Source organism: Monomorium pharaonis, chromosome 6 (genome assembly GCF_013373865.1).
Source record: "Monomorium pharaonis isolate MP-MQ-018 chromosome 6, ASM1337386v2, whole genome shotgun sequence".
In the NCBI taxonomy this organism is placed as follows: Eukaryota; Metazoa; Arthropoda; class Insecta; order Hymenoptera; family Formicidae; genus Monomorium; species Monomorium pharaonis.
Genome location: NC_050472.1, coordinates 6,012,695 through 6,023,911, shown reverse-complemented (window position 1 = coordinate 6,023,911; position 11,217 = coordinate 6,012,695). Strand labels below are relative to the sequence as shown.

The following is an 11,217-nucleotide window of genomic DNA, read 5'->3' as shown; positions in this document are numbered from 1 at the left end:
GAGAGAGAGAGAGAGAGAGAGAGAGAGAGAAATTTTTATTACAGTTCACATATATATTTATATTTTTTATTGTTTTTCAAATATGTTAAATTTCGGTTGAATCTCTGACAACTTTGCATAATTTTTCATGCTTATGTAAAACCGATTATCCATGTAAAACTGACAGGCGTATAAAAAAAAGCATGAAAGAAATAACAAATGTTTAAATGACGTATCGTTAATGATTAGAATTTGTAGATAACTACAATATATGTGATATGTATGAATGTTTTGGTTCATTTATATTGTAACAACGCAAAAATATGGAAAACATCGTATGGAAGAGAGAAATGAAAGTTAATTTCACTTGAGCAAAATACATAAATGCAAAATTGTCGGAAATATAAAAATTCATACATGGTATTTAGCAGGTAGTTTCAGTATTTCATTAAATAGTTTTTTTTTACATAATGTCCATTTTTCTCCAGTCTACCTAAATAACAAACTATAACATACTACTGCTCAGAGAAATTAGAACAGCAATCTTTACGGAGTTCTTGAAAGACAAAGATGTCACAGATCTTGCTATTACCATTAATACCAATGAACAATGTACCTAAAAAAAATCATAGAAAATAGTCTTCCTTAAAGAGAAAATTTCACAAGCATCTTGAACACATTCTCTCATGACTCAGCATCAAGTTATGTTACAAATTGGGAACATGTGTCGTGGGTGTCCAGGCTGACTCATTCGCGGAAAGCACTGTCTTACGACAGACGTCATTTGTCGCACATAAACGGCAATCACATTTTATTACCTTGTCTCAATCGTCCTTGTCCACGTTAATTGTCATAGAAACCACTAAACACGAGTTCGATGGCCGCCTGCACATCGCCATTAGTAAACTGTAGCGCCTGAATGTTTATCGTGTCGTCCTGAAGGCCCATCTCATGCATTTGTGCCAGCTGCCGCTGCAGATCGTTAATCGGCGGCGAGAACAGCGGTAACACCGGCGACAGGGAGGTCGCGGCTGGTGACGCTGCGACTGCCTGCTGCGGATTCGGATTCCCCGATGTCGCCAGCGCGGCCTGTCTCATCGCCTCCATAAACATCTGCGACGTGATCACGCCCGTACTCTGATTGTCGGCCGCGAGTTGATGCGCTACGCCGTCAGACGTAGAGGACGGAAGCGGATTAATGTCCGGCCGCTGCGACGTGGCCTGCGAATTTGCCGCGGCCGTCGGTGGCATGTTGTGAAAACGCAGATTGCTGTCGTTTATCGGCTGCGTGGCAAAAAAGTGGGCGATGTCGCGCGCCATCTCTTCTTCCAGGCTCATGCTGTCCACGCTGTAGGAACGAGCGGTGGCCGGCTGCGAGCTGGCCACCGAGCTGCTGGAGGAGCCGCTGGAAGCCGCGTTGTGCGCTTCCTCGTGCACGGCTGCCGCGATGTTCTGTGCCGCTTCGATCAGCACCGGATGCAGCTTTGCAATTCTGAGTATGACATAAAACAATAGAAAAGAATTCATATTCCATGTTACAATAGAGTAAAATAAAGACGTATAACATTTCTGAAGTTGTACAGATTGATTATACACCTAATTACCTTCTAACAGTATTAACATCTATAAAATGTGCCATTAAATCAGGATCCTGCAACATGGCAATGGCGACCGCATCCTCGTGCAGTCCAGGAGAGGAGGAAACTATATTGTCTATCACCTCTGGCCTCTTACTTAAACGCTGAAACATCAAAATGTTTATACAAAATTTCTGTGACAGTATTCGATTACAGTTAATCATATAAATTAAAAATGCAAGCAAAAATATTATTTAAATGATAATTACGTGCAAAGCAAGCCTAAACGTTGGGGTCTCGTAAAATGACTTAAACGCTGATGCCAGCTGTAAGATGCAATCTTCCGATACAGGTTTATTCAATATTGACGATTCTGGTTCTTTCTTTTGCAGTGCATGCACCATTGATCCATTCTTTAATCCAATAGATTCTACTGTTGCGTCGTCTTCGAGTATAAGCCCGCAATAAATAAATTCTGATAAGAAAAAAAGGCAATCATTAGTATTGTTTATATATCCGAAATTACTCAAGTTTATTCTATGAAAGATTATATTTAATATTAAATAACATTGTTCTTTTCTAATATTAAATACAATTAATTCTTAAATATCCCATTTTTATTAATTTATTTCTATAAAGGTTATATTATAAGAAACCTTAATTCTAATATTTTCTTAGATTGAATTGGAGCAGATCTTTTTCTATGAAATTAAAAAACAAGACTCATCTGTTAAGAATCAAAAAAGAAGGCTTTAATTTAAACTAACTTGATAAGAACTGTTGATAATCTAATCTGCCTTGACACACGTCAGAAATACAATAGATCCAGAGAATCCGATGTTAAATTTAGAATCGGATAATAAAGAGTACAAGCAGTTTCGCGACAAAGACCGACGTTCAAATAGTGCAAAGTCATTTCCTCACCGAACGAATCCTTTGGCAAGTTCCACTTTTTTGCGGCTTCCTCCTTCAACGTTTCCACCTTTGTCTTTAAGTTCACGCCGCTCAGCGTGATCGGCATGACCATCTCGGAATTGATTTGCACTCCGAACATCAGCTCCATGGTTATCATAATTAATAAATAGATCGTGACGCGGGTCCGCGAGGAAATCCACTCGACTCAGAACTCCTGTTGTCTTCTCGATATATAATTTGATTCTCCAGGCCCTTCTCGAGCCTCAGGTCAGACCACGTGAATTTTCAACGGACTAGTTTCTGCTCATTTCATGAATTCATGCACCGGGATGACAAGAGACGAGAAACGCGCACGAGGGTTACTCTGCTTTGTGAATTATCCGGGCGAACGAACAAATGCCATTGTTGACATTACAACGTGTCGTGCAGTGGGGAAGCAGCTCAACCAGCTACGTGCCTACGTGCCTCCTAGGGAACTCCACTTCTCTCTCTCTCTGCTGGTTCCACTTCTATATACTTTTTTCTTGCGCCGCGTGGTTGACAAAAAGTGGCTGAATGAATCTTGCAAGATGGCGGCGACTGGTGTCGAACGAGCGGGAGTTTGAATGCAATTTCGGATGAATTTCCTCGTATAAAAATAATGATTTTATATCAAAACGAAAAAGAAAGGAAAACGTCAGAAGAACACTTACACAATAAAGATTTTTTTTAATGTTTTTAATATTTTACGGAATCTCAGTCGGTAACTTTTGATATCACGCTATCCCGGCTTTTTTCGAAAGATTGAAGATTTATAAACATCTGTAAAAGCTGCATTTGCGCATAACGCGATTAATTAATCAATAAATTTAAACAATAAAAACTCACCTTAACTTATATATTAAATTTTATTATATATAATAATTAAATTTATAATGTATATAATTATATACTACATGTTTTAGATATAAATAAAAACGTATGTTTATATAATATATATATATATATATATATATATATAATAAAATAATATCGTATATATTGCCGAACATCGCCAAACTGTTACATTTTTTTATTATTCGCATAAATAATCAAATCAGATAATAACAAAATTGCAGTTTTGCTATATGAAAATAATGCTATGAAAACATAACAAGTATTCTAAATTGTACAGAACAAACGTTTCGACCATCCTCAGTGTCAGTTCTGTAAAAACAAAAACGATTGTCAGCTAAGCATAACAGTAGGTCAACAATAATATCAGAGAAACGTTACAAGTATACAAAATTTTGAAAGTCATTACAGCGAAGAAGAGAGAGTCTTTCGCAAACGTTATAAATGAGAGAATCAGTTGTTTAATTTTTCGCGACTTTTATGAAATCTTTATTAGCCTCAGTGACAAACTTTAATCAGTAGTAGAAACATAGTAATAATCAATCTGACCATAAAACGAGTTTGACAATACCACGCGTATAGCGATCCCACATAAGCATTAGAGATATCAACTTGAAAGGATGTCGGAGAATGATCAGAATATCAATGTCTTTGTGCGCATCAAGTAAGTCAAGATAATTAAATATAAAGTAAAGAATATATCTCTCTCGGGGGGGAGAGAGAGAGGTGAAAGAAAAAATTAATATCATTTCTATTAATTTATGAATCTTGCGCTCGGTTTTTTATAATGCTACCGCTGAAAAGCACTGTATTATATCTTGCTAACAATTTTTCACACAAAAATATAGAATTATGGAGTTATTTTCGAAATATTGAAATAAGAATATATTGCATTTCAGGCATTAACTTACTTACATTAAACTTTGTAAAATTTCATCAAGAAAAAAAAAACATTCTTTGTTTAATGAATCGAGAAGAAAAAAACGTTGGATATAAAATAAATTATAATTTTTAATATCATTATTAAACAAAATTATTATTATGTGTATAAGTAAAAAGACATAATTATTAAATAGTGATTATTAAACAGAATGTATTAGTTTAAATTTGATACTAATAATGTTTCTTCCTGTGTCCTCTCTGCCTAAGAAATATAATTTTATTTCTCTGTACAATATAGGCCTGTAAACACGACAGATGCGTCATCAGAGAAATGCGTGGTAAAAGCAGTGTCCAACAAAGAGATAATAGTCTACGAACGTCTGCAGGAGGAACAAACGTCGAAGAAGTTTACGTTCGATGGTGTTTTCGGTCCGTCGTCGACCCAGGTGGACGTGTACAACACGGTAGTCAGCCCGCTGTTGAAAGAAGTCATCGCCGGGTACAGTTGCACAGTGTTTGCCTACGGCCAGACCGGCACCGGCAAAACGTACACGATAGAAGGTTGTCGCGCGAGCAGTTCGAACTGGCAGATCGACACGTCCGCTGGGATAATCCCACGTAGCCTCGACCATCTGTTTGACGAGCTGCAGCTGCTGGAGAACCAGCAGTACACCGTCCGGGTCAGCTTCCTCGAGCTCTACAACGAGGAGCTGATCGATCTCCTGACGGATGACAACAACGTGTCATTCAAGATCAAGCTATACGATGATATCGCGAAGAAGGGCTCGGTCATTATCCACGGGCTGGAGGAGGTGGCCGTCCACAATAAGACCGATATCTACAGGATCCTTGAGAAGGGTTCGGAGAGACGGCATACCGCGGCGACGATGCTCAATGCGAACTCGAGCCGCTCGCACACGGTGTTCTCCATAATGATACACACGAAGGAGAACACGAGCAGCGGCGAGGAGCTGCTGAAGACGGCGAGATTGAACCTGGTGGACTTGGCTGGTAGCGAACACGTCGGCAGGTCCGGGGCGGTCGAGAAAAGGGCGCGCGAGGGCAAGACGATCAATCAGTCCCTGCTGACCCTCGGCCGGGTGATAACCGCCCTCGTGGAGAAGGCGCCTCACATACCGTACCGCGAGTCAAAGCTCACGAGGCTTCTGCAGGAGTCGCTGGGCGGGCGAACGAAGACCTCGATAATCGCGACCGTTTCATCCGCCTCCGCTAATCTCGAGGAGACCCGTTCGACGCTGGACTACGCTTACCGGGCGAAGAACATCACCAATCGTCCCGAGATCAATCAGAAGGTCTGCAAGCGAGAGCTTCTAAGGGAGTACACCAGGGAGATTGAGAGGCTCAAGAGAGATGTTGTGGCAACGCGCGAGAAGAATGGTGTCTACGTGCCGTACAACGACTACGATGCTATGCAGATGTTGATCGACCGTCAGAAGAAAGAACTGAAAGAAAAAAGAGATTACATTAAAGCATTACAAGAGCTTTTGGAGAACAAAGAGGTATAATGCATTTGATTAATAGGTGATTTCAACTTTAACACTGAAACAATGTTTTTATTAGATCTATTTTATAGACCTACGAAACTATCAATTCTATTCTGTCTACGCGCAGAAGAAAATGTACTGTAAATTACTTGAATTAAATCAATATTATATATTTGTTTCAAATGTTTCATGAATGTTCATTACAAGCATTAAATTTATTTAAAATGTTTAAGATATATGTTAAATTCTAATAAATTTTATACTTTAATCAAATATATTTATTAAAACAAAAATTCAATTTGCTTATTATTTTAACTTTTCTTCGTTAAAATTCTGAAGGGTAATATTCTTCGAAAGAATATCTTTTTTTTTTACTACATAATAACGAGTTTTTTGTAAATTTGTGATAAATATGATACATTTTCGATTTAAATTTTCATAAACTTAAATTTTTTAATTTAAAATAGAAAACATTTTGTGCAATTGGAATAATTGTGAACTCGATTGTTATCGCATTATACTTTTTTTGATTACAGAAAATATTTAACGATTTGCGATCACAATATGATACTCAAGAGAGCAACCTAATTAAAAATATTAGCGAATTGAGTGAGATGAGTGGTTTTTTACAAACGACGGAAAAGTTGTTGAAACAGGTAAAGTGCGATAAAAACGCACAGAAACAATTTGTGGAAAAGTATGCTGAAAATGAAAAGATTCTGCTCCACCAAATGAATACTGTTTTAAACGTGGTAAATGAAGCATCCGAAGATGCACAAAAATTACACGACAAACTTGATCGCGAAATGTAAGTGAAAAAACTCATCAGATAAAACTATATATAGCGTTTCTATATTACAAATATTTAAACTTTTATCTTCAACTGCGTACAATTTAACTTTACTGAAGATTATATATTTAAGTTTACTAATGAGATTAATGTATCTAGAAAAATAGAGGAGAAAAATGAAAAACTTGGATTGCAAATGAAGGATGATATTACGAAACGCTGCGAAGAAATTGAAGCTAAACTTTTGATTTATAAGAATGAGATTCACACGTTTCTCAAATTTACACAAGACCAAATTGGTAAGTCTCTGAAGTTTTCGCGAATAATCTCGCAATTTTATCAGACATTGTATACAAGAAATGTTGTCAATAAATAAACCGTAAAAATTGCCGTAGAAACTCATATAGCTGAACGAACTAGGAATATAGAGGAATCGATTCGCATGATCATTAATCGTGCCATTTCTCAGCATTTTATCGCAAGTAAAAACACAAAAAAAGACATAATTGCTTCGGTAAGTTCTAATCATAACACTGCTTAACAAAAAGTGATTTTTTCTTATGCAAGACGAGAATAATCATTTTCTATAGTTTTTTGAACGCTGATCCCAAATTACTTAAATTGTTCATAACACAATTTTCAAAGATTTGCAATTAAACATCTAAAAAAAAGATTAACTAGTGTATTTTCTAGCAGATTATTATTTTCTAGCATATTATATTTATATCCAATACATATACACATGTTGGAAACATTTCATTACAATTAAAATTAAACATATTAAGATTTTTATCTTTTAAAATAAATGTATTATGTTATAATTATAAAGATATTTATAATAAGCCCCGAAACTATATTACTTTCAGTCTTGTGCATTTTTGGTTAAAATGTTTTAAATGTTTTATAGTATACACACTATAAAAAGGTATTAAATGGACATATGCAAGATGCATCCAATGTTATCGAGAATAAAGATAAATTGTTAACCGATATTTATTCAAAACTGGAACCAGATATTAAGAACCTATTTAAATCAAATTATGGAAATCTTATGAAGATTGTACAATCATTATGGAGAAACATTATTGAGAAATTAGAAGATGTGTCAATATATACGAAATGTACTATAGACACAATGTGTAGAAACCGTTTTGAAGAATTTATTTGCTTGCATAAAAGTTTAAACCAGATTGGCGAAAGTATTAACAGAATTTCTCAAAATAAAAAACAAATGTTTGAATCGTACGAAGAAATAGAAATGGTATACATATTGATAGATCAATCATTGCAATAGTTAATGAACAAACTAATAAAAACAATTTAGTATAATTACATTTTCAAATATAAAATATTTTAGTCAAATTTGTATGAAAATTAGATTTTAGAACAATTTAATACTTTAAAGTCTTATTTTTTTTTTTTTTTTTTATAGTTTGGAAAGACTATGCAGCAATTGGTGCAACGCTAGATATTAATGTAATATATAATTTTTTTTGTACAGAGGATGGAGAATTTGTCGCATGGACTTAAAATTTTAAAACATGAGAAAAATTATTCTGAATGCGATGATGCATCTCATCAAATTGATAAAGCTTGCAATAATATTTGCGAACAAATTTCAAGTGGTTATAACGCAAATCTAACTAAGCAAAACGATTTGAAGAATTATCTACAAAATATTGCATCCTCCATTAAAAATGATATTGACAGTGGCATTAATCAGGTAACTCATTATATTGCCCATATTCAGAACATGGTTCTAAAATTATTATATTATAAAAATATTAGCATGTTTTTTGTCATTCTATCTTTGTTTCTAGTAAACGATAAAGATATATAAATTATATAAATACAGGCCATTGTCTATAAAATTTCTGAAATATAGTTAAAATCGTATTAACACTCAATGTATATTTTGGGACATTACGTTCTTTTCTTTTATTAAAATATATATTGTTTAATTTTGGCTTAGTTTTATTCACACACACACACACACACACACACACACACACACACACACACACACAATTTAAAAAAACGCAGTTGTTTTATTTTTAGAAAATGCTAAGGTACATATGTAAGAGTTACTTAATAATTGTTATATACTTATAGAAGAGTAATAAAAATTAATGACACATGGTCTCTTCAATCTATTGCTTTCTTTACCAACAGATGCAAATATCAAATAAAAATGGTTCCGAAAATGAAAATATCTTGATCACTGAACTACAAGCACGTTTAAATACTGGTAATGCTATATTAAAACAATACAATAATAATATACAATTTACTGGAAAACTATTAAAAGAAAAAATGGATGAAAATGAAAAAAAAATATTAATGTCCAGTGCTGTACGTATGCAAGAAAAAAACATTAATTTCATCTTTACACTTCACTAAAATCAATTTAATACTTTATTCATATTTGTTTTACAGAATATCTTTCAAACGGTTAAAAATATGGGTGAAATTCATAATACCTGTATGGAAAAGCAGCAAAAGGAAATTTCAGATGTTTCCAGAATCATAGAAGATAATTTGACGAATCGACGTACGGAATTAAATAATTGCAATGGTGAGATAATCGAAAAATTGCGCGCGTCACAACGCCGGATCGACGAATTCTTATCCGACACAAACTTCTGGTGTAAAATTCCTACAGGTTTATTTTATTCATTATTTTATTCATACAAGAAGGTAAATAGATACTTTAAGCTTCCAAGTAAATATTTTATTACATTTAAAAAATGCATAGCATACATTCCTGATAGAAAAATTTCATTAAATTTTTTTTATCATAAAAAAAAGATGCATTATTAATATTAATCTATTAAAAATCTTGTTAATTCAATAACAATATTAATTTAAAAAATAACATTTTATTGAAACAGATGTATAAATTTATAAAAGAATAACGTATTTATTTAATTAATACTGTTATTAAATTATATTAAATTACCAAAATTAAATTACAAAATTTTTTTCTATAAATGGTATAAAGCGCATATCATATATTATCAATACTAATAGTGTTCGTTTTTGATACATTTAGAGAGAGCAATAAAATATCTATTTATCTAAATCGTTTCTATATACATGTAATAAGTTATTTCTGCTACTTATAATAAACAATTCTGTTATTTATAATAAACAGGCACAACACCAGAAAGAAAAAATTTTTCATATCCTCATGAATTTGCAAAAATGTCGCCGTCTAAACGAATCATTCAAAACTTCCAAGAAGATAGCAGTAATTTATATGAAGAAAATAATAATCTAGTAAGAAACTATATCCCAATAAATAAAATATGTATGATTTTATGTGTGACATATACAAAAATTTATTTACAGACTCTAACTGAACAATTATCTGTCTTGAATGTGATCAACGTTAAATTGTCACCCAATAAAAATGATGCATCATTCGTTACATCTACACCGTACAATAATCCAAAAGTAATATATGCGAATACTAAGAATTCTGATACTTTTGCTACACCTATATCCACACTAGCTCGTCCGTAACTTTAAAATATTTCAAAAATTGTGTGTGTAGGTATCTATATTTATTATTTAAATGTTACGATATTTAGATATTGTGGATAATGATAATATAAAAGCAATATTTTCTATTGTAACCATTTGCAGAGGATCAATAAGTTTTTTTTCTTTTAGAATAATAATGAAGCTGAAAGAATCTGGTATGCAAACATAATATCAAAATAGAAATAAAGGCAGAAAACAACTAACCATATCACACAACATAAAACATATAAATTATTTAATCTAATTTATCATAAAAATAAATTTGAATAAGCATGTTGATAGTTCATAAAATAATTGCATAAGTTAAAGGTTTGTCCCAAAATACTGTATTTCTAAGACAAAATCAATGTATAAATTAAAATGTGTATAATTTACTATAAATATTATTCACATTTTTTATAATATATAATTTAAAAATAAGAGCAAAGGAAAAATGGTTCTAAATATATAATTTATTTGCAGATGTATTTAAAAAACATGACAAAAGATTAACTTATTTTACTTTTGAATAAAATAATTATTTATTAAGTTTATTTTTTTATTTAATCCACACAAGATTATGAATAGAGTAAGTATTATAAATTAAATATTAGATAAATGTCGAAACAAATATGCTCATGATGAGTAAACATAACGAGTTAAGGTAAATTTTTTTCAAAGTTATATATTTTCCTTTTTGATACTTGCTTACTTTTAGTTAACTAATATTTTAATAAATATTGATTGAAAGTACCTCAATGTTCCAGGGCACTCAGTTGTTCAGCAGAAATAAGATTATTCTGATTTAACATTACCAATATGTTTTTTAATTGCGCAATTCGTTTATCTTTTATCCGTACTTTCTGTTGGAGAGTTCTAATTTTTTGTTTTTTAATCTGTTCGATTTTTATCCTTTTAAGTGCTTGATGAATACAGTAAAGGATCGTCTCTCGAGACAGCCAAAAAATGCCACATGTAGCGTGACACCTCTTGAGACCAAGATATATATTCTTTTTTTCGAAATAAAAATTATTATTTCTTGTATTTGAAAACAATGGACTGACTGATAAAATAATGCTTCTTTTTATGCAGCAGTTCAACATTTTCTAAATTTCGGAACATTCTTTTTCTGTGAAATACAGCCAAATACAACTTCAGATTCACGTTAAGT

The 11,217-nt window shown here is 32.7% G+C and overlaps 2 protein-coding genes across 2 annotated transcripts; one reads left to right on the top strand and one right to left on the bottom strand.

Moving 5' to 3' along the window:
- Window positions 1-50: 50 nt before the first annotated feature.
- LOC105836942 (ubiquitin-like protein 7) lies at window positions 51-2,628 on the bottom strand. The gene is made up of 4 exons (XM_036289133.1): window positions 2,481-2,628; window positions 1,826-2,031; window positions 1,584-1,720; window positions 51-1,471 (listed from the first exon to the last, which is right to left on the bottom strand). Exons 1-4 carry the CDS (start codon window positions 2,626-2,628, stop codon window positions 823-825), a joined length of 1,140 nt encoding a protein of 379 aa, XP_036145026.1. The 3' UTR covers window positions 51-822.
- On the top strand, window positions 2,629-11,207 carry LOC105836939 (kinesin-like protein Klp61F). Its single transcript, XM_036289132.1, has 11 exons — window positions 2,629-2,971; window positions 4,525-5,746; window positions 6,268-6,539; window positions 6,681-6,820; window positions 6,917-7,035; window positions 7,429-7,782; window positions 8,023-8,244; window positions 8,694-8,873; window positions 8,958-9,183; window positions 9,676-9,800; window positions 9,873-11,207. The coding sequence occupies exons 1-11, from the start codon at window positions 2,868-2,870 to the stop codon at window positions 10,044-10,046; spliced, it is 3,138 nt and encodes a 1,045-aa protein (XP_036145025.1). The 5' UTR covers window positions 2,629-2,867; the 3' UTR covers window positions 10,047-11,207.
- Window positions 11,208-11,217: the final 10 nt, after the last annotated feature.

Excerpts from the sequence above, each read along its gene's own strand:
- LOC105836942 (XM_036289133.1), bottom strand. The coding sequence starts at position 2,628 with ATGATAACCATGGAGCTGATGTTCGGAGTGCAAATCAATTCCGAGATG. Across the intron at positions 2,032-2,480 it reads CTTGCCAAAGGATTCGTTCG|AATTTATTTATTGCGGGCTT; the intron begins GTGAGGAAATGA and ends TTTTCTTATCAG. Across the intron at positions 1,721-1,825 it reads CGTTTAGGCTTGCTTTGCAC|CGTTTAAGTAAGAGGCCAGA; the intron begins GTAATTATCATT and ends TTGATGTTTCAG.
- LOC105836939 (XM_036289132.1), top strand. The coding sequence starts at position 2,868 with ATGCCATTGTTGACATTACAACGTGTCGTGCAGTGGGGAAGCAGCTCA. Across the intron at positions 5,747-6,267 it reads AGCTTTTGGAGAACAAAGAG|AAAATATTTAACGATTTGCG; the intron begins GTATAATGCATT and ends TTTTGATTACAG. Across the intron at positions 7,036-7,428 it reads AAAAAGACATAATTGCTTCG|TATACACACTATAAAAAGGT; the intron begins GTAAGTTCTAAT and ends AATGTTTTATAG.